The sequence below is a fragment of the Tiliqua scincoides genome, chromosome 10 (genome assembly GCF_035046505.1).
Source record: "Tiliqua scincoides isolate rTilSci1 chromosome 10, rTilSci1.hap2, whole genome shotgun sequence".
Lineage (NCBI taxonomy): Eukaryota > Metazoa > Chordata > Lepidosauria > Squamata > Scincidae > Tiliqua > Tiliqua scincoides.
The window spans coordinates 23,115,553-23,140,728 of record NC_089830.1 but is presented as its reverse complement, the minus strand read 5'-3'; the positions used below and the strand labels follow the sequence as shown (position 1 = coordinate 23,140,728).

At 44.4% G+C, this 25,176-nt stretch overlaps 4 protein-coding genes and 1 pseudogene across 5 annotated transcripts; 1 reads left to right on the top strand and 4 right to left on the bottom strand.

Annotated features, from left to right (window-relative positions):
• The first annotated feature begins 928 nt into the window (after window positions 1-928).
• Window positions 929-1,879, top strand: LOC136661034 (chemerin-like receptor 1). The gene has a single exon (XM_066638053.1). It carries the CDS (start codon window positions 929-931, stop codon window positions 1,877-1,879), a length of 951 nt encoding a protein of 316 aa, XP_066494150.1.
• A 2,933-nt stretch (window positions 1,880-4,812) lies between these two features.
• LOC136661612 (chemerin-like receptor 1) lies at window positions 4,813-9,831 on the bottom strand. 2 transcript variants are annotated; one of them, XM_066638943.1, is made up of 2 exons: window positions 9,718-9,831; window positions 4,813-6,904 (listed from the first exon to the last, which is right to left on the bottom strand). In XM_066638943.1, the coding sequence occupies exon 2, from the start codon at window positions 6,865-6,867 to the stop codon at window positions 5,830-5,832; it is 1,038 nt and encodes a 345-aa protein (XP_066495040.1). In that variant the 5' UTR covers window positions 6,868-6,904; window positions 9,718-9,831; the 3' UTR covers window positions 4,813-5,829. The 2 variants fall into 2 exon arrangements, with proteins under 2 accessions (XP_066495040.1, XP_066495039.1); XM_066638942.1 differs by having other exon boundaries at window positions 9,745-9,831.
• Window positions 9,832-12,906: 3,075 nt separating this feature from the next.
• On the bottom strand, window positions 12,907-13,833 carry LOC136661033 (N-formyl peptide receptor 3-like). The gene has a single exon (XM_066638052.1). The coding sequence runs from the start codon at window positions 13,831-13,833 to the stop codon at window positions 12,907-12,909; it is 927 nt and encodes a 308-aa protein (XP_066494149.1).
• Window positions 13,834-19,298: 5,465 nt separating this feature from the next.
• Window positions 19,299-21,006, bottom strand: LOC136661031 (chemerin-like receptor 1; annotated as a pseudogene).
• A 12-nt stretch (window positions 21,007-21,018) lies between these two features.
• Window positions 21,019-25,106, bottom strand: LOC136661030 (chemerin-like receptor 1). The gene is made up of 2 exons (XM_066638051.1): window positions 24,102-25,106; window positions 21,019-21,105 (listed from the first exon to the last, which is right to left on the bottom strand). Exon 1 carries the CDS (start codon window positions 25,104-25,106, stop codon window positions 24,108-24,110), a length of 999 nt encoding a protein of 332 aa, XP_066494148.1. The 3' UTR covers window positions 21,019-21,105; window positions 24,102-24,107.
• Window positions 25,107-25,176: the final 70 nt, after the last annotated feature.

Genomic DNA, 25,176 nt, shown 5'->3' with positions numbered 1-25,176 from the left:
AAATCAGCACCATGGACATTTGCACAAGGATCTGAAAATCAGCACCATGGACAGTATCTTTCTTTCCAAGACACATTTTCACCAATTATGCTTCAGGCATATGGGAAAACATTGAATTTTTTTCTGAAGGCACTTCCCTCACCTTGGAGGTCCACGGCAACTCTTGCACAAACACACCTTTGGCAAAACTGTAGTAATACAATCTCGGTTGGAAATGGGTATTAGAAGAGAAAAAAATTAGACTTATGGAAGGAGAGGGGATACAATCACATACCCATATATGCTTAAAAAGTGTGCAAAAGGAACAAAAATAACAGGGGCAATTCCTAGTGCAGGAAGGGGAAAAAGTGGGGGGGGGGGAAGGGAAGGAATAAAGGAAACCCAGGCCAAGAATATCTTCTCCCAGTTTCCACTGGGTGTAGGACAATGGATTTAATAGTGTCTCCCAAGACCCCCTTGCCAATGAACTATTCTAACAGACCCTGCAGAGTTGGGTACTTGTCCATAATCTGACTCTAAACAGATAGTCTCTAACAAAGAATTGACATCCTCATAATGATAACCACTATCATAGATAGCTTTTAATAGCAAATAAAAAAGTTCTTGAAAGATGAGTGACTGGAAACCTCCATAGACAAAAGTGTGCTACACTTGAAATCTGGGCACCTCCTAAATAAGAGGGAAGGCTATCCATTTAATGCCTCTTTTCTGAGCCTTCTAAGGTTCTTTACTAACTGTCCTTAGAAAAAGAAAGATGAACTAATTGGGCTGAACTGAAATGGCTTAACTTCTTATGTTTTTCTTCTTTTATTCCAGATAGGAAAGGACAGAAGACAACAGTGAAGAAAAAATATCAGTTCAAGCAACTCTACCAATGGAGCATACGAAACATTGTTTTAAGGTTCTCATTGAGAATGGGATATCTCCCATGCCAGAAGCACTGAAGGTTTTCTCCATAGTAGCCTACAGCCTTATCTTTGTGTTGGGGACCATTGGAAATGGGCTGGTGATTTTCATCATGGGTTTCCGAATGAAGAAGACGGTCAACACTGTCTGGATTCTCAACTTGGCCATTGCTGACTTCACTTTCAGCTTCTTCCTGCTATTCAACATTGTCCGTATAGCCGAGAACTTTCATTGGCAATTAGGTCCTGTCATGTGCAAGCTCAATTATGCCATGGTTTTCTTCAATGTCATTGCCAGCATTTACACCCTGACGGTCATCAGCATAGACCGTTGTATTGCCGTGTGGTGCCCTGTGTGGGCTCAAAATCACCGGACACCCCGGTTGGCTTCCTTTGTGGTTTTGGGCATTTGGATCCTGGCTTTAGTGTTGTGCTGTTTAAATTTATATTCAATGAAAAAATTTACTTATATAAAAAATGAAACTTGCTGCTTTAACCATTATAACATGCCTTATGCGGAAGAAACAAAAGCCCAGTATGCATTGGTTACCACCAGAGTCATCATTAGCTTCATCATCCCCTTCATTGTCATTGTGGTTTGCTACGGCGCAATTGTGGTGAGGCTGAGGAGGGACCAGTTGTCACAATCGAGCAAGCCCTTCAAGGTCATCACTGCTGTGATTGTGGCCTTTTTTGTCTGTTGGTTGCCCTTTCACATCTTTTCTTTCCTTCAAGTGAAAAACTCATCTGAAGCCCAGAAGCATGTGGTGTCTATAGGTCTTCCTTTGTCAGTCATTTTGGCTTCTTTCAACAGCTGTCTGAACCCCATCCTGTACTTCTGCATGGGGTACAATTTCAAGGAGAAGCTGAGACTCTCCCTCCTCTCTGTCCTTGTGAATGCCTTCACTGAGAGCAGCACCCACAGCAACACAAAGGCTGAATCCTCTGCTGAGCTGGACTCACCCAGCAAGTAAATACTGATGCTTACTCCCTCGTTCCAACCCTTCCATTTCTCTGAAGAAGGTTACTTAATGTGTGCTTTCCTAATGAATTTGCCTTGCATCTATTGTTCCCTTTCTAGTCTTCTGTTTGTCTCCTCCGAAGTGAAAAATATAGGAAGATTTTTTTTTCACTCTTTTTCTGAAATTGTGCACTACGATGGTGCAATATGGCATTTCACTCATTGTGTGAAATTTTGCTGTGTGTTTCAGTCAATACTGCTAAGGAGATGTTCCTCAAACACGGTAAAGATTTTAATGAGTTACTTTGTAGAACCAGCTGCTCTGATGCTACAAATAGCTCCTTTATAATTTAATAATTTCTTAATTCCTTTCCATCTCCGAATAAAATGTTGTTGGTTTTGAGCTTGTTGTTGTTCATGTTTGTGGGTCGGGGAGGGAGCATTTTGCCCTGTTACTCTCCACCAAACTCTTCTGACATTAATACGAATTGATATTTGAGGGTAGCAGTATGCAACAACTTATATTTAAAGGAAGCTGACTCTCTCAAAAATGTTGCTAACTTTGTCTCTGGGGTATTCGCAGGATGGAATTTTTTGGGTTTTTTATTACTTTATGGTGAGTTGGGGGGGTAATGGATGATTATGATTGTTTGTCTCTCGGGCCCAGCCAAGAGGAGCAGGAGAGCCAGTAGGTATGACCAGGATCCAGCCCCCATGCAAGGGGTCGCCTTTGGAGTAAGGACTGGGATCGCATAGCCAGAAGGGGTGGAGCTGGTTGAGCCAGATACTGGCTCATAAGGAACTGAGCAGCCATAGGAACAGGGCGCTCCTTCTTGGGCTCTGACTTTGGGAGGGCAGCAAGGGGAAGCAATTCCAGTCCTAGTGCTAAACTTTTACCTAGCCCTGAAAGGGTCAAAAAGATCCCTAGTCAACCCCAAGACTCCAGGGGGCAACCCTCCGGGGATCCTTGGGGGATAGCTGGCCCCAAGGAAGAGGGAACGCCTCAGAAGCCAGGTGTGCGAGGGGCATCCCAGGGATTCTCCTGCCCAGCCCCTGACAATCCAAGGGGGGCCTGGGGAACCTGCGGCCAGTGGAACCCTGGCCACCAACAACTGCTGCCCCATCCTGAGGGGAACTGCAACCAGCTTCTTGGGCCAGCAAAGCTTGCTGCCAGCAGCAAGCAGTCGCATCTCTGACCAAGGCAGCAGACCGGACCAGAGGTGCAGAGACCCTGAAGTCTTGCCGCTACTTCTCCAGACAACATTTCTCGGGGGAGGGGGGGGCAGTGGTCCACCAGCCCTGGACACCTCAGCTGAAAGACGTCTCAAAGGGGAGGGAACCCCCTGTGTTCCCGCATACAAAGACTGAGGCACTACTCGTGCTAAGAACTAATACCAGGGGTCTTGTGAAGCATCAAGACCCTGATGAATGTAAAATTTATAACCCTACTAAACCATTTTCATAGACCACTTTCACCGGTTCCTTGTCTCCTTCAATGTTGGGTTAAGTCAGCCACCACCCATACCGGCTCGTCAGAAGCTCCACCTCTTGGCCCCACCCAGGGGATGGACGCAACATGTTTTACTGTATTGCTTTTTTTCTGTTTGTGGTTGTGTTTTATTAAATTACATTTCCTTTATCTATACCACTAAAGATCTTATGTACTTATGCATGTAGAGGAACTTCTGCACATCCATCTGCTTGTTGTCAAAGATTCCACAGTTGGGGGGCATGCAGGCTCTGTCAGCGTGCAGACGTTCAGGCAGAATTATGAGGGTAGTGATTTCACGGGCAGGGTATGCCATTCATTCCTCTTCTAGTACAAGTACAGCCTTTGCCCCCAAGAGAGAGCTGGTTCCAAAGCACCATCTCTGCAAGGTCACCCTTTTGCTTTTTCTTCCTACCTTCAGCTATCAATTTGTATTACCGTTAGAGGGTTTTGGTGGTGGGCGACAGGGCAAAGGGCCAGCTCCCTGACACACAAGCATGAATGACAATGATGTGCAAGCAAGAAATATTTTATTGAAAAATGGGAAGGAAAGAAGCACAACTGTCTGTGTTAAGTCAGAGTGGCTTGGGAAATAACTCTCTCTTAAGTCTTTTGCAAGGCAGAGGACTTTCTCCTTAGCAATATCAGCCAAAATGCAAAAGCAGATTCCACACACTGAGTGACACACCATTTAGCACATTAGTTGTGCAGGGAGATTGAAAGTGCTGAGCTGCACAATCCATTTCAGAGACAGTCGCTTAATGACCTTCTGCTTAATGATGGACCGCATATACAACAGTGGTCAAAGCACAACAGAGGGGTTCTTAATGAGGCAGTCAGGTCTCCCATAGCCTGCAGCAGAGTGTGTGTTGACACAACAAAGAAGCTTTTAATGCAGAGAAGAGGCAATCGGTCTCCAGTAGCCTGTGCAGCCAGCTAGGATTTGGCAGGGAGTGTCTATTTCAGCCATTTTCAACCACTGTGCCGTGGCACGCTGGTGTGCCGCAAATGGTCCCCAGGTGTGCCGGGGGAATTTGGGAGAGGGTCATTTATTAATAGGGCCATTGGGGGATGTGAGCCCCCCACCAACAGCATGGTGTGCCTTGACCATTTTAGTGCCCTTTCGGTGCGCCACGAGATGAAAAAGGTTGGAAATCACAGATCTATTTATGCAACAAAGGCACTAGATTGGACTGAATGTTCGCTTAATGACCTAATTGCATAACAACGGGGATTGGAGAATGTATTCCTGTCGTTAAGTGGTGCACTACTTTCTTTTTCATTTTGAAGCAGAGATGAGGCATAATAGAAAGGGCATAATAGATGCATAGCACATACATTTCAGAAATACTGCGATGAATAATATTCCTCAAAAAATTGGGAGGTTTGGAAGGAGATGAGATACGTTGTGTTATTATTGTTTTAATTAATTCTTGATGTAAATGTTTATCAGTGCACATAAACAGAAGTCAACAATGTAAGTACAGACACGAACCGAAGAATACACCTGTTATGAAAACAAAAAAAAATCAATATATTCTTCACAGTACCCTAAAATATTATTATGTTTTCTGATGCTTTCTGATGAGTTTGTCTATTCCAAAATCTTAAGAACTTATTCCACACGAAGCACAAATTATTTTCCCCATTCTCTGGACTTTTTGTAGCCAAAACTCTAAATTATTCTCTTCTCTTTATGAAGTTTTGAAGAGGGACTTACAGCCCAATCCTATTCCCGGCAGCTCCACTGGGTACAGCAGCACCAAATATATCTACCACTGCATCCAGATAGCATCATCGGGCCTCCAGAAATCTTTTGGTGGGAAGAAGACTTTCGTCCCCTTTCCCCGGGGAAAGCCCCAGGTTATTTTGCTGGAATTGAGAGCCTCCGTGTCCAGCTTTGCAGCCTGGCACAGAGGTTAAGATACGGTGTTCCACCAGTCCCACACACACACACCCCAATCCTGGTTCCACCAATATATCCATATATTGTTATATAAATCAATATATGCTGCACAAACTATTAAAGAAAGTACCTAAAATATTATTTCCTTTTCTGATGTATTCTGATGAGTTGTCCATTAGGTGGACTAGGTGAGTCACGAGCCAATTTCAGGTGGGTCCCCATTCATTTCAAGATTTTATTTTTAATATATTAGACAATGCTACTATGGTATGTGACTGCATTTGGGGAAATGTTACAGATCTATACTTTTAACAAGCTACTATGTATATTATTTTAACAATGATAGTAAATGGGACTTGGTCCTGGGTAAGTGCGGGTAGGATTGCAGCCTAGGATAGTTAAAAATTGTCCTGCTTGATGATGTAACTTCCAGTCATGACATAACTTCCGGTTGGTCCTGACAGATTCTCATTCTGAAAAGTAGGTCCCGGTGCTAAATGTGTGAGAACCACCACACTAGACATTATCCTTCAGTTAAGAGGCTGGAAAGAGGAAGTGAGCACAGTTTTCACATGCAGTGTGACTGCACATCAGCGGAGGATCTAGCACTTGTCTTTGTGTTGCTTTCCTCTGTGAAGGCATTCACAAGGGCTGAGAGGAGAGAGCATCTCACCTTCTCCTTGAAATTGTGCCCCATGCAGAAATACAGGATGGGGTTCAGACAACTGTTGAAAGAAGCCAGACCGTATGAAAAGAAAATCCCCACAGACACCACCCCACGTAACCTGGGTTCACGTAAGGCTTCCACTGCAAGGAAAGAGAAGACATGATAGGGGAACCAACAGATAAAAAAGGCTACAATCACTGCAGTGATGACCTTGAAGGGCTTGCTTGCTTGCGACAACTGGTCTCTCCTGAGCCTCAGCACAATTGCCCCGTAACAAACCACAATGATGACAAAGGGGATGATGAAGCCAAAGATGAATCGGAAGAGAATCAAACCAAAGAGGATACGTCTTCCTTCTTCATCATTGTTATCATAGGTATTCACACATGCAGTTGCATTTGCCTTGTTATCAAAGAACATCTCCGTGAAATATAAATCTGGGCAGAAGAACACCAAAGCCAGGATCCAAACGCCCAAAACCACAAAGGAAGCCAGCCGGGGTGTCCGGCGATTCTGAGCCCACACAGGGCACCACACGGCAATACAACGGTCTATGCTGATGACCGTCAGGAGGCAAATGCTTGCAAAGAGGTTAAAGAAAACGACAGCGTAGTTGAGCTTGCACATGACTTTGCCAAACGGCCAATAATAGTCCAGGCCTATATAGACAACGTGGAATAGCAGGAAGAAGCTGAAGATGAAGTCGGCAATGGCCAAGTTGAGAATCCAGACTGTGTGGACCGTCTTCTTCATTCGGAACCCAGTGATGGAAATCACCAGCCCATTTCCGATGGTTCCCAACACAAAGAGAAGGCTGAAGGTTACTAAGGCAATAGTATTCACTTCCTTCAACAAAGCACGTTCCTCTTGCTCGTTCTCATCCAGATGCTTATAGCTGAGTGTAGTAGAATCATAGTAAGGTACAGTTGTGCTCTCCATTGCTTGAATGTTCTTTGCTGTTGTCTTCTGCCTTTTCCTGTTTGGAATACAATAAGAAGAACCATTTTGGATCAGGGCAATTGGTTCACCATTCCTTGTCTAAGAGCAGCTAGCAAAAGACCTTTATACATTCAGGGCATGACATGGATACTCTTCCTTTTTTTTTTCCTTGTGGAAGACCTAGATTTCAGATGCAGCAGGCCTTTTCCTATGGGGGTTTCTGGCTGCCCCATCTTTCGTGCACTAGTCTGTCTCTTTTTGAAAGGCATCTAGATAGCAGGTATCCCATCACTTCTTTTTAATGGTCAGAGCACTATCGCTTTAGATTCAGATTATCCACAAGTACCCAATTCTGCAGGGTCCATTAACTTGTTGGAATGTTTCATTGGCAAAGGGGCACAGTTCAAGACATCATTGTTCACCCAGTGGGTGCTGGGAGAAGACATTCTTTGTTTGAGCATCCTTTATTTTTTTCCTTCTTTTGCCACACCTTTTTGCCCCCCTCCACACAAAAATAATGTGCATGACCGCATTAGCCCTGCCCCTTTCTGTACAGGTGAGGCAGAGCTGGAATGGGTCACCCATTGGCTGAGTCTCCAGCCAGGTGTGGAGCTGCCATCCTGGGAGGTTCTACTTCAATACCCGCCTGTGACCCTCCTGATATGACTTCCCCAGCTAATGCCCACAAGTGAAACTCTCTCAGAACAATCCCACTGCATTTTCCAGGGTGTGGAATGAGAGGGAGGGTCTTAGCATGCCAACAGCTCTGGCCTCGCTGGTTGAGTATTGGGTTTAATTTGGTGAGGCTTCTGCCATTTCTACACCCACCAAAATCGACCTGCATGGGGCAGTAAGTGGCCACAGGCCCAAGCTTCAACACACCTGTCTCAACCCTAAAGGCTTGACCAGGATAGGCTCTATAAGTTCTCAGACAGATGGCAGCTTTGAGTCATTTTGTATGCCCATTGACCAACCATATCATCCAGGGGAGGCAGAGATCTAGGATCCTTTTCCCAATATTAAGGACCCACACCCGTAGGGTTGTTAGTTGATTTTTTTACTCAACTGCCAATCTGTAAATAATGAAGTGGTCCTCTGTTTTGTGCACTCATTTGGGGCTTGCACGTGAGGCTAAATACTCTACTTAAGCATACATGGGGCCGTTAGCGCACCCAATGGCATGCTGGCGGTGAATTACCCTGCCCCTGGCACAACAGATTTAGGCTGCCTGCTGATTAGTTGCTCAGCAAGGTGTGCGCTTGGGAGAGCTCAGTCCATTCCCAGCCAGTGTCCCCACCTGCCTGCCCTCCAGCTAGTCTGAGAGTAACTGGCTGCTCATCAAGGGCCAGGTAGGAACTTTTTGCTGCTACCCTATGGCCATTGGATGACAGTTTTTTTCACCGATCCCCAGCCTGGCAAGGAGGTGTTACGGTTTCTTCATGGCTAGATTAAGGTTAGTCAGTTAGTCACCTGGCATCAGACATGTGGGGTAGGGTAGGCAGAACTTTATCTCAGTGTCCAATCTGAGCTGGCAAAGTCAGAGGGGCAACCCTGCTAGATCCATTGGACTGCTCCAATGATGCCCGATCGACGTGAGGAGGCTGGCTGGCTAACTCCACTGACTGAACTGGCAAGGCCTGGCAAGGTGCATCTTGGAGACCCAGCAGTTCTGCTGTTTTGACCCTTTGGGGGTGACAAAGAAAGGCGGGCTCAAAAACTCATTGAGTGTCATCTGGAGTCAGGTGGATGCCCTATGAGATAAGGGGGAACGCAGATGGCAAGGACAGTTTCTCCCACTTAGTACCCTGCACGTGGGAGGGCTTGGGGTTTGCCCTTACGTTTAGCCCTGCTGCAGAATCATTGTTAATTTCAATAAAAGTGGCCCATTTAAATCCAAGATGCAGTCTGTTGTTTTATATATCAGATTAAATTAGCTTCCTCTGCCAGGAAGCCCCAACCAAACCACTAATCTCCAGCCTGCCAATGGAAGGAAGTCTTCCTTGTCACCCACCGTAAATTTCATCTCAGCAGCAGAGATACGCTGCACCAGTTTCAATACAGCCTGAGAATTAGTGGTTTGATTGGGGCTTCCTGGCAAAGGAAGCTAATTTTCCAGAAGCCTCTCCTTCCAAAACACACATCCACACCCTCTTTCAGCTACAGCTTTCTGGTTCCTTCTCCTCCATCTATCACACTCCCTCCCAATATATATGCACTGTCCTTTTAACCATTTTTCTGCTTTTGATGTCTTCCATTTGTATTTCTATAACCTGCTCTAGGCATTACTTCAATCATAGCTACATTTCCAAGATGTCTAGTTTATGTGGGGTGCATACAGTGTTAGGATTTTTGCCTTTCATCGGGATCCTTCTTTTTTTTTGGACATATCATTATCTTTCCACTCCTCCTTTTCAACTGCAAATCACTGCAGTTTGTGATGGGAAAAGCTTGTGCCTCCTAAAATCCACAGGAGACTTTTAAGTTAACCTCACATGAAAAAAGACAAGACATGGGAGTGTTTTTGGAGGTACTAGCAACTCCAAAAAGAAAAAAAAGTACCCAGTAACTACTTGCCATAATCACTAGAGCTATAATCCATCTTGAGGCAGGGATAATGGGAATTTAAGTTCCATCTCATCATGGTTTCTTTTGGGTCGCATGCAGGGAAGGTGGACAGAGTCTGTCTGCCCAACTTCTCCTTCTTTAGTGCAGGCACCTACCCTGAGGGAGACAGAAGCAACTGTTCACCTCCCCTTTGGGTGTCAGCACCAGGACTCCAACCAGAGCTGAGCTCATGCCAAAATCTGGTTCTCACCCCCAACCCCAGGAAAGGCAAAAGGGGTCACTGACCTTTTCTCTGGGAGCCTCCACTCTTACCTCTGATCTGTTGCTTTTTGCTGACCAGCTCTCAGGGGTATGTGCAATTTCTTTGCTGAATTCTCTCTGAGCGTCCAATTTGAGCTGCAGTTTGATTTGTGCTCCAAATGCCAGTTCCTTATTTAAGTTCCTTCCACTGCACTTTTGAAGGAAGGCTTACACCCTCCCCCTGCCTTGTCCATCCAATTGAAATTAGCATTTTGCCTGCAAGGCCACAATTGATGACCCCGGAGACACTACAAGGTGCACTATAGAGAACAAAGGCAAAAGGGTGACCTCCTCACAGAGATGCCCCTGCAGTACCAGTTCTCTGGGAGTCAACAGTTATACTAAATGAATGGGTGCTGGATCCTGACCTTGAAATCCCTACCATCCTATTTCTTCCTGAATTTCTGCACATGCATGCTGCCTAAAACTCTCCTTACCTGTGGAATCTCCTGCAACATGCAAAAGCCCAAAGCAGGCAAGGGGATAGGAAAAGATCCTCTGAACACAGGAAGTTTGAAAATGGCTACCTTTGGTCACCAATTTGTATTACTGCTGGAGGGTTTTGGTGTTACTATCGGAAGGCTTTGGTGAGGAGTAACAGTCCAGAGAATCCTCTCCCTGCCTCCCTGCCTCCATGTCTCTCAAGCATAAACAACGTGATGAAAGGAAAAAAAAATTTATTCAGAAATGGGAAGGAAAGCATATGAGGAACTCCAATGGGAACTCCAATGAGTTACATCAGAGTGGTTTGTTTTGCAAAGAGACTCCCAGTAAAGCCTTCAGTAAGACTAATATCTCAGACACCACACAAATTGTGAAACACTAGATTGTGCAATAGTAATGCAGGCAGAGCATCAGAGCAGACTTGCAGAACCCATTTCAGAAAACCAGTGGGGGAGGGGAGACTTTCTGTTTTCTTTTTGGTTTAATGGCAGATTAAGCTGAAGAGTCGAGAGGGTGTAATAGATGCATAGTAAATGCATTTAGGAAAAAGGCATTGGACAATATTCTTCGGTAAATTGGGAGGGTCGGAACGAGGAAGCGAACACCAGCATTCACAAGCTGTGGGACTCCAGATCAGCTGAGGGTTTGACCTTTGTGTTGCTACCCTCAGTGAAGGCATTCGCAAGGGCTGAGAGGAGGGAGAATCTCAGCTTCTCCTTGGAGTTGTACCCCATACAGAAGTATAGGATGGGGTTCAGGCAGCTGTTGAGATAAGCCAACAAGACGACAAGAGAAGAGCTATATACATCTCCACATCATCCATCCTGGAATCATATAAGGCTTGAACTAGATGCAGGGAGGTGGCAATGAGATGCAAGTATCTTGTGGTCTTGCGTGTGCTCCCTGAGGCATCTGGTGGGATGCTGTGAGATACAGGAAGCTGGACTAGATGAGCTCTGGGACTGATCCAGCAGGGCTCTTCTTCTGTTCATATAGACTTTAAGTAAAGAAAAGGTTTGAAAGGGGTACCAACAAACAAAAAAGGCCACAATGTCAGTGGTGAACTTCACAAGGTCAGTGATGACCTTGAAGGGCCTGCTTGATTGTGTCAAGTGGTCCCTCCTGAGCCTCACAACAATTGTGCTGTAGCAAACCACAATGATGATGGTTAATGGTGAAGCCGAGGATGAATCGGATGAGACCCAGAGCGTAGTGTCTGCTTCTTCACCCTCATCGTGCATGACATAAGAGTTCCAGCAGTAAGTTGTGTTTGTCTCATCATCATAGTAAGTTTCCTTGAAATATAAATTTGGGGAACACAACAGCAAAGCCAGAATCCAAACGCCCAAAACCACATAGAAAGCCAGTTGGGGTGTCTGGTGATTCTGAGCACACACAGGACACACAGAGAAATACAATAAGCTACAATGATAACCATCAGGAGGTAAATGCTGACAAAGAGATTGAAGAAAATCTCTCCCCCCCCCCCCCCCCGGAGCACATGACAAAACACAAAGAATGCAAAGTACAGGTGACAATCTCTTGCTCCAAGGGTCACTTGCCTTGGAGTGAACGGAAAGAAGCGATTGATTGATTGACTGATTGCCGCTCTCCCGCATTACAATGGTAAACTTAAAGCGGCTATCACCGAGTAAAGGGAGACATTTTTCCTTTAATTTATCTCTTCACACATTGAGATAAAATCATGGGTGAAGAAATCAGTGGATAATTAGGTTATACATGTCCAACCTTCTGTGTCAAGTCACACTGGCTTATTTTGCAAAGTCACTCCATCCTATCTTTAGTAAGATTGTGGACTATTTCCTTAGCAACATAGACCAAAATACAGCCAGACTGCGCACATGCCGTATTGCGCAATAGCAGGGTAAGTACCGAGTTGCACAACCAACTTCACGAAACGGAGACAACGAAAACTTTCCACTTTCCTTTTCCTTTTATAGCAGATAAACGGAAGAGTAGAAAGGGCACGATAGACGCAAGGGAAATTCCACCCTTCTGATTCAAAGCCAAGGGGTTTCCGGTTGACCGCTCATTCCAGGCGCTTCCTTATTTGTTCATGCATTTTATATTAACATATGCAGTAATACATTGCACTTTCATCTGGTTAGGGACTAAAGCAGTGTTTCTCAACCAGTGGTACGGGTACCCACCAGTGGTACTTGAGATGGTGGTTGGTGATACTCGCGGGACCCCTGGACACCTGCCACAAGGCTGTGAGACCAGGAATGTGACAAAACAGTGACAGGAGGCTCCAAAATATGCTTTTCGGCACCCAATAAAGCTCTCCAGTCCACCCTGAGCCTCTTACTGGTGTTTGTTGCATTGAATCTGGCCTGCCAACCCAGAAGTAACTGGCCATGATGTCATCACCACTTACTTTCAGTGGTACTTCGAAAAGGTGGACCATGTGAAGTGATAGCAGTATCTACTGAAGGACACAGCAAGGTTTCACACGCAGATCAAAACCCCGCATTTCACAGTAGTAATGCCAGTGTAGAGTCCGACAACCAATTTCAAAACAACAGTGAAGGTACAAAAAATCTTTCTACTTTTTTCATTTTGAAGGAGATAAGCAGAAGAGTAGAAAGGGCATAACAGGTGCATGGTAAGGACAGTTAGGAAAAAATACATTGAATAATATTCTTCAGAAAATTGGGAGGGTTGACAAGAGGAAGGGAGAACCGGTATTCACAAGTTATGGGACTCCAGCTAAGCAGAGGGTCTGTCGCTCGTCTTTATGTTGCTGAGGTTGCTCTCCTCGGTGAAGGCATTGGCAAGGGCAGAGAGGAGGGAGCATCTCAGCTTCTCCTTGAAATTGTACCCTATGCAGAAGTACAGGATGGGGTTCAGGCAGCTGTTGAAATAAGCCAAACTGGGCGACAAGGGAAGAGCTGTCGTTAACGTCCCACGTGTCTCGGGTCTATTGGCTTTAACATAAAAGATACAAAAGAAGTGAAGAGGGAACCAACAGACAAGAAAGGCCACAATCACTGCAGTGATGACCTTGAAGGGCCTGCTTGATTGTGACGACCGGTCCCTCCTGAGTCTCACCACAATTGCCCCATAGCAAAAAGCAATGACAATGAAGGGGATGATGAAGCCAAAGACAAATTGGGTGCTACCCCAAACATAGGGGTCACCTCTTTCTCTTGCAAAATGAAAGTCATAATGTAGAATGCAGTAAGTTTTATTTTCCCACCCAAAAACAAAAGATTTTGTGAAATATAATTTTAACGAACACAACAACAGAGATACGATCCAAATGCCCAAAACCACAAGGAAAGCCAGCTGGGGTGTCCTGTGATTCGGAGCCCACACAGGGCACCACGTGGCAATACAACGGTCTATGCTGATGACCGTCAGGAAGTAAACACTGGCAAAGAGACTGAGGAAAACCATGACATGTCTGAGCTTGCACACGTCCTCGCCAAATGGCCAGTGAAATTCCAGGCTGGAAAAGACAGTGGAGAATAGCAGGAAGAAGCTGAAAGTGAAGTCAGCGATGGCCAAATTGAGAATCCAGACCATGTGGACCGTCTTCTTCATTCGGAACCCAGTGATGAAAATCACCAGCCCATTCCTTGCGGTCCCCAACACAAAGATAAGGCTGTAGGCTACTTTGGAGAAAATTTGCATTCTTTGTTCCAAGAGTTTCAAGTCATGCCTTCTTGGATACTCAGAAATGAGCGTAGTAAGATTTGTTGATAGAGTTGTGGTCTCCATTGCTGGACTGGATATTTTTTACTCTTGTCTTCTATCCCTCTTTGGAATAAAACAGGAAGAACATAAGAGGAACCATTTTGGATCAAACCGGTTAGTTCACCATTCCTTTTCTAAGGGCAGTTAGTAAAGAGCCTTTGCAGACTCAAATCATAGAATCATAGCGTTGGAAGGGGCCTAATAAGTCATCTAGTCCAACCACCTACCTTAGGCAGGACAACCCCCTGCCTTAGGCAGGAGATGAGGGGCATGGAAGTGATAGCATGCCCTCTTATTTGGGGAGGGCTCAGATTTCAAGTGCAGCATGCTTTTCCATACTGGGCTTTCCGGTAGCCCTACTTTTGTGAACTTGCACTTTTTCTTATCGTGTGTGTGTGTGTGTGTGTGTGTGTGTGTGTGTGTGAGAGAGAGAGAGAGAGAGAGAGAGAGAGAGAGAGAGAGAGAGACTGTTTCCCCTTCCATAAAGGAAAAAGTCCAATTCTTCTTGCCCCTGTGTTAACACGTTACTTTCATGGAGAAGAATCGCACCTTTTGTTTATATCCAAAGGCAAAATTTCCACCAAGTCGTGTCAACTTCCTGTTCTCTATTTAACAGCACAGCTCTTCTCAAACCCAACTGAGTTAATCAAAGGCATCCAATACACATGGGACTCATACTATCTTTCTACATGACTGGATGTTTCAAAGGAAGAAGGATGACTGGATGTTTCAAAGGAGATTTCAAAAGAAATCTCGACTCCATGTGGCGTTCCTGGATTTAAAGTCTGCCTTTGACTCTATTGATAGGGACAGACTCTGGGAAAAACTTGAGAAGATGGGACTTGACAAAAGATTATTAGAATTAATTTGTGTCCTCCACCTAAACACTTCCTGTCAAATGAAATTATCCCCACAAGGTGACCTTTCAGCTCCAATCCCGATCAACAAGAGGGTCAAGCAGGGTTGTGTGCTGGCACCCATTTTGTTCATCCTTTTCATCAATGATTTGGCCCCCTTCTTAACAAAGCTTGACTCGCATTGCCCCAAACTGGGATCGGTGGACGCCCCTTTACTTTTATATGCTGACGACATGGCTCTGATCTCACGTACAAAAATAGGCTTACGGAGACTGGTCAAAGCCTGCATTGAATATTTTACAATAAACTCTTTGCAGTTAAACTATGAAAAGTCTAAAATTGTGGTTTTTGGGAACTCATGGAAACCACAATCTTGGCTTTTCAGTGGAAAATTAGTACAGCAGGTCAAGGAATTCCAATACCTTGGTCTTCGATTTCATTACAAGCATTCCTGGTCCTCTCATCGATCAATTGCAATTAATTCATCCAAACCAGTGGTTCAAGCTATAACTCGCTTTTTCTTCTCCTGGGGCAACCGGTTTGTACCAGCTGCTTTACAAACTTTCAGTGCTAAAGTTATACCACAAATTTTATATGGCATCCCAGTATGGATGCCGGCATTAAATAATACACTTGAAAGGGTTCAATCCAAATTTCTTTACAAAATTCTCGGCTTACTGCATTGCGTTCCCTATGCAGCATTTTGCCTGAAATCAGGTCAATACAGACTGGAGTTACATGCATGGTCCAGTTTTTTAAAATACTGGGCCAAAGTCTTTTTCAGGGCTGATCACAACTTGCTGCTAAAGGGGCTGTTGACTGATTCAACGTTAACCCCTTGCCTAGTACTATTTTATAAAAAAAACTCAACAGATGGGCCTTGAGGTCAATCTACAAGGAGCTCCCTCTCCTGAAGTTATCACCAGACTTGTGAAAACCAGACTATATGACATAGAAAGGCAAGAGATTCTAGGCGCAGCACAGAAAAAATGTTCCCCTCTGAATTTTCAACTTAAAATCACAAGTGGTCAACAACCAAAATATCTGTCCCTCCTAATGCACCCCCTGGAGAGACGGGCCTTTACCTTGGCACGTTGTAATGTGACCCCCTCTAAAGACTTACATGGCAGATTTAGAAACGCCTCCTGGGAAGATCGTATATGTAGCTGCAATTTAGGTGAAGTAGAATCATCCACACACATTATGTTACATTGTCCCAGATATCAAGCGCTAAGACAGCAATTTCTCTCTCCCTTGCTCCATGCTAAAACAGGGCATTCTGAGAAAGCTATAATTCAATTCCTTCTAGCAGGTGATGTAGAGCATACAGCCCTCTCAGTCGCACAGTTCCTAAATTTGAGTAATCTGAATCGAGCCAAGCTTTTTGTATCAAGCAATCACAGTATATTACATCTTGGCAATATCTGCAAAGTAACTGATTGTTTTCTGTCTTTTAAATAATTCATGTTTGTATGTAAAATGTAATGTACGTTCGTATCTGTGTGTACACATAGGTGCGCACATATACATATATTTATGTACTGCTTAGGTTTCTAGTCTCTCTACGGTTTCTGTACAGAGTCTTCACCTATCAAATGTTTATGCCTAATAAAGGTTTTGTTGACTGACTGTTGACTGTTTCAAAGGAAGTTTTTAGTAATTTTGAATTAACTTAAAGGAAGTTGTCACTTTAAGTGCCTCTTACATTAGGATGAAGTCCCATGTGTATTGGACGCCTTTGATTAACTGAGTTGGGTTTGGGAAGACCTTTGCTGTTAAATAGAGAGCAGGAAGTTGACACACTTTGGAATGGTGGAGTTTAGCCTTTGGATGCCTGACGATGCCTACAGCGATTGTAAGATGAAGCATGGTTTTTAATTCATCAAACATTAGTTGTTCTGGAATTTTATGGCCGGTAGACCCAGACATTTTAACCATGAGTGCTCCGGTTATGATAATTTGAGAAGCTAGGAAATAAAGCAGTTCTGTAAAGAAGTAAAATACAGTATTTGTTTTTTGTTTTTTTTAAATAAAATATTATCAGTTTTAAAATTACTGTTGGGGTCCAACTTACCCAGAGCACCTGATGTTTCCTAAGATCACTTGCCATGGCCCCCAGACTCCAATCCAATCTGTCGCTTATCTCTGATCAGCCCTCCAGGTATGCACAGTGGTGCTGTTGAACTCTGAGCAGCTGACTTGAGCTGCAGCTCTAATAACTGCGGGGGCTCCTCCCTCCCTCCCTCCCTCCTCCAACCAATGAATTGACCCCAGTTTCCTGCCCTAAACTGATATTATAAGAAAGAAAATGATACACATTTTGTATACTTTTGTATACCTGTAAGAAAATGATACACATTTTGTATACTTTTGTATGATACACATGATACACATTTTGTATACTTTTGTATACAGGTCCAGCCTATTTATACATGGATTTTTTATACACGGATTTGACTCAACACGAATGGCCCCTGCAAATGAGAAAGAATGTGCTGATCCCTGGAGAAGGGGAAAAGTGCATTCCTTTAGAATCAGTTCTAAAAACTGAACAGCCTCCTTAATGAGAGAGAGAGAGAGAGAGAGAGCAGCAGCAGCAGCATGCTAACAATCCATCAATCCTTCTCTCTCCTACCGACCCCTCGCTCCCTCCCCCCCCCACACTTGAAAGAAATGTGATCATTTTGCATTGGTTAAGGGAGGGGCTGAGTGAAGTGCTGATGGATGGCTCTTATCTTAGAGCCAAAAGGTCAGCAAGGCTGTTTTTCAATCACTGGAGCAAAAAAAAACTTTGTTTTTTAAATTGATTTGCTATAGTACGTTTTTTTAATCCACATGAGTGCTTGGAACGGAACCCACGCAAATAATTAGTCTCAACCTGTATGTACATACATGTTTTGTGTATGTTTTATACCAGAACCCCAGGATACTCTGACAAGATGTTGATCTAGCCTGCTATAGGGTTTTTCCAAGGCACCAATATGGACCCCCCCCCAAAAAAAAGAAAAGGGGTGACAGTGAATTGCAAGAGCAGAGCTGTATAAAGACCTCACTCTTTGCTAGACCTCTGCTACCTTTCATCTAGTTCCACAAACACGCTTCACAAACAGTTTATCAGGAGTTGGAAATTCTATGATGGGCATCACGTTAATGTCAGGGAACAAAACAGGAAAAGTCTCATGTGTCCTGTTCTGTTCATGTCCTCACATATCCAAAACATCTGACTTAAACTGTAGATAAGAGTTTCTTTCCGTTGCCCACAGAAAGATTAAATCAGCCTAAGAGAAAGCAGATATATATACATATATATCTTATATATGTATAAGCAGATATATATACATATATATTACACACACACACACACACACACACACACACACACACACACACACATTTTGTGCATACCCACATAGTTAAAGCGCCCTACATAGGAAAGCGCCCTACAGGTAGACCACAGCTGCGATACAAGGACATCTGCAAGAGGGATCTGAAGGCCTTAGGAGTGGACCTCAACAGGCGGGAAACCCTGGCCTCTGAGCGGCCCGCTTGGAGGCAGGCTGTGCAGCATGGCCTTTCCCAGTTTGAAGAGACACTTGGCCAACAGTCTGAGGCAAAGAGGCAAAGAAGGAAGGCCCATAGCCAGGGAGACCGACCAGGGACAGACTGCACTTGCTCCCGGTGTGGAAAGGATTGTCACTCCCAAATTGGCCTTTTCAGCCACACTAGATACTGTTCCAGAACCACCTTTCAGAGCGTGATACCATAGTCTTTCGAGACTGAAGGTTGCCAACAACATAGTTAAATACATATTGCAGTTTGGAAAAAAAAATGATTCAATGATCTCATGGAAATATGATGCAATGAAGAAGGGAAGGGGCACAAAAGAAATTTTGTACCACCTGATAAAATTTCTCTCTGAGTCCCTGTTAGTGGGTTTTGGTGGAAAGTAACTGGGAACTGGGAAAGTGTTGTCCCCTGACCGCCCCCGCCACAAGCATGAACAACAACAACGAGATCAAACAACATTTTATTCAGAAATGGGAAGGAAATAAAAACCACCTTGTGTGTTACATCAGAGCAGCTTGTTTTGCAAAGTGACTCTCGGTAAAGCCTTTAAAAAGACAAGACCATCTCCTTTAGTAAGACTGAGAGCTACCTCCTTAGCAATACTGGCCAAAACACATAGCCGAACTCTACATGTGGAGTGAAGCACCACATTCCACAACAGGAGTGAAGGTAAGTGGAAAGGTGCACAACCAATTTCACACACACACACACACACACACACACACACACACACACACACACACAAGTGAAGGACAGTAACTTATTACTTTCTACTTTTTTTAAAGGATATAGGTGAAAGGGTACAAAGGGCATAAAAGATGCCTAGAAAACTCATTTAGTACAGTACACATTGAATTATATTCCTCAGAAAATAGAAGAGGTTGGAAAGAGGAAGTGACCACCAGTATTCACAAGCTGCGGGACTCCAGCTCAGCAGAGGGTCTGGCCCTCGTGTTTGTGGTGTGGTGGTTGCTCTCCTCAGTGATTGGCAAGGGCAGAGAGGAAGGAGCATCTCAGCTTCTCCTTGAAATTGTGCCCCATGCAGAAGTACAGGATGGGGTTAAGGCAGCTGTTATAAAAAGCCAAACTGTACGACAAGCGAATACCTATAAACAACAGATTCATGCTTGATTCAGATAAATACTTCAGCTCCAAAATAGAAAAGACATGAAAAGGTGACTGTCGTACACTTGGGTCTCACTCCCAGGGTTTTGGGGTGCTCAGAGTTGTTGGTTCTGAACCTTAGAGCCCTCAAAGATCCCTGTTCGGTAGTACTGCCACCACCCTGTAAGACCCAGTGCCTCAGTCCAGGGACACCGAGACCCTCTAGGCTTAACTATATCCCTTGTAAGCACTGAGCACTTTCTTTACTTAAAGTCTCAGTCCTCAAGTTACTAGTCCACAATGAGGATTTTTGGTAGCTTGCTGAACGGCTAGGCAGGATTCTGAACCTTTGTCCCCAACAGACAATGAACCAACATGGTAAAAAGATTTTCTACTTTATTAAATACATATGGTTACTAAAAGTTACAAAAGGCAGCAAATGCTAGAGGCATAAAAACTTCTAGGAACATATCAGCATAAAACAACAAAGCTAACTGGCTAACTCTATTATTCTCTAACCCTCACCTGGGTCAGCTTCTTTTGTAGATCCTCAGGCCAGTTACCTATGGCCACATGGTCCTGGTGGGGCAGGATGTGCACCCACCACCTCTCTCACCAAGAGACAAGGAACAAAGACCAAAAGACCCTGTCCTCCAGAAGTGGGGCTGGAAGCTCGCCCTCTCAGCTCTTCCCTCCCCCCTGGAGATCTGCAGCTGCATTCCATCCTTGATGGGCATCTTTCTGGCTGCCTAGGTGCTACATAATCACCTTCCATTGAGTTGTAAATCCTGGCAGCCAGGACTGCAAGCCCCTTCTGTGTTACTGGGTCACTGTGGTTCAGGCTTTGCAATGCTACTAGGCCTGAACTGTACATATTCATGACAGTGACCAACAGACAAAAAAGGCCACAATCACTGCAGTGATAACTTTGAAGGGCTTGTCTGATTGTGACAACTGGTCCCTCCTGAGCTTCAAAACAATTGCCCCATAGCACACGACAATGGCACTGAATGGGATGACGAAGCCAAAGATGAATCGGATGATGACCACAGCATAGGGGGGACTTATTCGTTCTACTATACCAATGATGACATAATCATTATAGCAGAGAATTGTATTTGTCTCCTCATTATAATAATTTCCCTTTAAATATACATTTGGAGAACAGAACAGCCAGGATCCAAATGCCCAAATCCACAAAGGAAGCCAGCCGGGGTGTCCGGTGATTCCGAGCCCAGACAGGACATCACACAGCAATACAATGGTCTACACTGATCACCATCAGGAGGTAAATGCTGGCAAAGAAATTGAAGAAAACAGTGGCACCTTGGAACTTGCTCAGGACTTGGCCAAATGACCAATAAAATCTCAGGCCTAAATGGACAATGTTGAACAGCAGGAAGGAGCTGAAGGTGAAGTCAGCGATGGCCAAGTTGAGAATCCAGACGGTGTGGACCATCTTCTTCATGCAGAAGCCTGTGATGAAAATCACTAACCCATTTCTTATGGTTCCCAACATAAAGACAAGGCTGTAGGATACTATCAAGAAAATATGCATTATTTCCGACAAGACATATTGCATATAATCGAATGTAGCAACCAAAGTGTAGTTATATAGAGTTGTGTTCTCCATTGCTGGAATGGGTATTTTTCTTCACTATTGTCTTCTGTCTTTACCTGCCTGGAATAAAAAAATATTAGTGTGAATAAATAGAATAAACCAACTCTTTAGTGTGAACACCAACAGCAAGGGAGAGAGACCCAACTGCTTACTTCCCGGACTCCAACCAGAGCTCAGTTCCTGCCAAAGGGTAGTTTTCATCACCAACTCTCAGAAAGCTCCACATTTCCCTTTGAGTAATGCTAAGGGGAACATTGACTGTGGCTCTTGAAGCCTTCACTCTTACCTCTGACCTATGGCTATCTCTAATCTGCTGTTATTCCCTGATTAGCTTTCTTGGTGTGTGCAATTCTCTTGAACTCGCTCTGAGTGGCCAACTTGAGCTGCAGCCCTAATAATGCCCCAGGCTCCTTCCTTCCTTCAACCAATGAATTGTACCCATTTTCTTTCCATAAACTGATATCCTTCTCTTCCTCACCCAGGCCTGAGAGTTTACTCCACCCATTTGATGGCTTTTATCTTTTTTGAAGATTTCTGCAGTGGTTGCACCTCATATGCTCCTATTTTTGTACCCCACTGGGGTTTTTCCTCCTGTCTAGGCTGTATAGTATACTTCTTTCCCCATTTATTTTTGAGGGACTGACAGGATATGAATTGTTTAAATAAATTTACTTGCTTAGAAAGGGTAGTTGTCAGAGGTTTCTCAGTCTGATTGTGGAAAATGGAAAAGAAGGTGGAAAAATGAAAAGAAGATACACCCAAAATTGAGGGCCATTCTTTAGAAAATGAATATATTTTTCTTGCAGCTGGATTTGCTACAAATGCTAGTTTGTTACTGTAGGTTTCTTGAACCAGATTTTCAAAAAAAGGCTTCCACAACCCCTCCTCATCAATCCAACTGAGTAGAATTTCTGCCTGCAATGTCACATCTGATCCCCAGAGAAGCACTAGCATCTAATAACTGGATGATGGGAATCAAAGGCAAGAGGGTAGCCTCATAGAGATGCTGATCAGGCACTGGTTCCCATTTAGGAACTGGTTATGCCCTAGGGAAAATGATTATACGTGTACTAAATGAATGAATGCTGAATCCTGCCCATGAAATCCAAGGACATTTCTCTGTATCGAGACAGCTTCTCTTGCAGAAAAGAATCCAGCACAATTGGATCTCAAGCTCTCCTAATCCACCCCACCCTCCGTGTGTGCCCCCCTTGCTTGATGACTTCAAGACGCTTGTCTAGGCGTGGTGGTCCTCAGAGGTTTCTCTCTGCCTTGCAAGGTGGATGTGATGTAGAAGCTGAAGTTCCAGGGTGTTTCTACTCTTCAAATCCTTATCCAAGCAACTACTTAAAGAGTGGTCCCTTAAGGTGCACTTGACACCAGTTCTCCCTGAGAATGGATTCAATGTAAGCTCTACTTCCTCATTCTCATTTCCTTCAAGCAAACTTGCAGGTACAACAAGTTCCAACTGCATTGGCTCTTGATCTCTTTCTCGGTGCAAGCCAAGGTGGTGGTTGTTACCTTTAAAGTCCTAAATATTTTTGGCCCTGGTATTGTAACATAAGAAGAGCCCTAGTGGATCAGGCCAAAGGCCCACCTAGTCCAGTTTTCTGTATCTCACAAAGGCCCACCAGATGCCTCAGGAAGCACTCAACCCAGTAAGACACCTGAATCCTGTTGCCACTCCCTTACACCTTGCAGGTTAGAGACAGCCTATTTCTAGGTTTCTCTAGGTTTCTAAACCATCTCTAGGCTTCTAAACCAGGAGCTTGCACATACTCATCATGGCTTGTAACCAGTGATACTTTTCTTCCATAAATCAGTCCAATCCCCTTTTAACGGCACCTTGGCCAGACACTGTCGCCGCGTCCTGTGGCAAGGAGTTCCACAAATTAATTCCACACTTGGTAAAGAATTATCTCCTTTTGTCTAACTCTCACAACACTCATATTTAATATATATTTTTTTCTCCTTCCAGCACACTCAGCTCTCCATGCTCGCAATCTTTCCTGCAAGCTCGGGGCTAGAAAACATGGCCTCATCCATGAATAATTGTGTCCTATTGCTGCGCTCTGAGTAAAGAACGGGGTGCAGCCATCTGGTACGGCAAAAAGGGAAGACGGTGGAGGAGGGGTTTTTGAACTTGGGCTAAAGAAGTCATCCATTCCTGAGATTTAAAAAGCATTATATAGAAGTTAATAACTTTAAGGTAACTAATAAATATAAGGAGATGATGGAACATCAAGAAAGCACCCTGAAGTGTGTCTGATACAATTTCCCTTCTGTTTTTAAATGAATCACATTTCTGTCATGCTATCTACTTCTGGCTATTTTCTAGTTGAAAAAAGAATGCAGCCATAAACTGACAACTCTGGCTGTGTCCAGGCAAGCAACGAGGCTGCTGGAGGTCAACCCAAGGATAGGGAATATATCTCCCCTTGCCCCAGGGAAAGCCCCAGTAACCACAGTAGGGCTACTCGATCCTGCACCAGAAAAATTACTGGTGCAGGCACATGCAGTCTGGTGGTGTGGATTGGGACCAGGAGGGAGGATAGGATCTGGTGGGAGTCTATGCCACTGCCTCTGCTCACTTCCAGGCTTCAGAAAGCCTCTGCTCCACTCAGAGGTGAACATTGCCATAGGTTCCTGGCACCTTCTGACTGGTGTGGGAGACTAGAGCCTGATTGTTCTGGCCTCCACACCACAGCCGGCCTCCCTTCCGCTGCCACAAACTACTTTTCAACACAACTCCAAAGGTCATTGTCAGGGCCTTGTGCCAGAGACTTGCTGCAGCCCTGGCAGATTGGGCCAGAAGGGAGTGATTGATTGATTGATTGATTGATTGATTGATTGATTGATTGATTGATTGATAAGGGCATCAGACTTCACCATGACTTTAAGGAATCTTCAAACACAACAGAAAGATCAGAGCTTGCAAACAATTTGTGCACAGAAGCTGGGAGAAATAGCAGATGCGGAGCAGAGTCTGCATGAATTTATGGGAGAAGGCATTGAACAATATTCTTTGGAAAAGAGGATAAGTTGGCAATCAGCACCAGTATTCACAAGCTGTGTGACTCCAGCTCAGCAGAGGATCTGGTCTTTGTCTTTGTGGTGCTCTGGTTGCTCTCCTCGGTGAAGGCATTCACAAGGGCAGAGAGGAGGGAGCATCTCATCTTATCCTTGAAATTGTGCCCCAGGCAGAAGTACAGGACGGGGTTCAGGCAGCTGTTGAAATGAGCCAAGCTGTATGACAACAGAAGACCAATATACGCCACCACATGTAAACTGCATTCATTTAAAGCTTTCACTATAAGAAAAGAGAAGATGTGAAAGGGGAACCAACAGACAAAGAAGGCCACAATCACTGCAGTGATGATCTTGAAGGGCCTGCTTGATGGTGACAAGTGATCCCTCCTGATCCTCCATGCAACTGCCCCATAGCAAATCACAATGACACTGAAGGGGATGGCAAAGCCAAATATGAATCGGGCGATGACCATAACATGGTGGATACTTTCTCCCCCCTCATTTATATCATACGTGTTCAAGCAGTAAGTTGTATTTGTCTCATCATCATAGTAAGTTTCCGTGAAATATAAATCTGGAGAAAAGAACAGCACAGCCAGGATCCAAACGCCCAAAGCCACAAAGGAAGCCAGCCGGGGTGTCCGGCAATTCTGAGTCCACACAGGCCACCACACGGTAATGCAACGATCAACGCTGATGACCACCAGGAGGAAAATGCTGGCGATGAGATTGAAGAAAGCAATGTTTTGAATGAGCTTGCACATGATGCGACCAAATGGCCAATGAAAATTCAGACCAACATAGACAATGTTGAATGGGAGAAAGATGCTGAAAGTGAAGTCAGCGATGGCCAAGTTGAGAATCCAGACCGCGTGCACCGTCTTCTTCATTCGGAAGCCCGTGATGAAAATCACCAGCCCATTTCCGATGGTCCCCAGCACAAAGACAAGGCTGTAGACTACCATGGCGACTGTATTCACTCTTTTCATCAAGACATGATTGACTTGTTCCAGGCACTCATTATGGAGCATAGTAAGATTTGTTAGTACTCTTGTGCTCTCCATTGCTTGAATGAATGTTTTTCTTCACTCTTGCCTTCTG

Bases quoted from the DNA above. Each gene is read 5' to 3' on its own strand.
- LOC136661034 (XM_066638053.1), top strand. From the start codon at position 929: ATGCCAGAAGCACTGAAGGTTTTCTCCATAGTAGCCTACAGCCTTATC.
- LOC136661612 (XM_066638943.1), bottom strand. From the start codon at position 6,867: ATGGAGAGCACAACTGTACCTTACTATGATTCTACTACACTCAGCTAT.
- LOC136661033 (XM_066638052.1), bottom strand. From the start codon at position 13,833: ATGCAAATTTTCTCCAAAGTAGCCTACAGCCTTATCTTTGTGTTGGGG.
- LOC136661030 (XM_066638051.1), bottom strand. From the start codon at position 25,106: ATGCTCCATAATGAGTGCCTGGAACAAGTCAATCATGTCTTGATGAAA.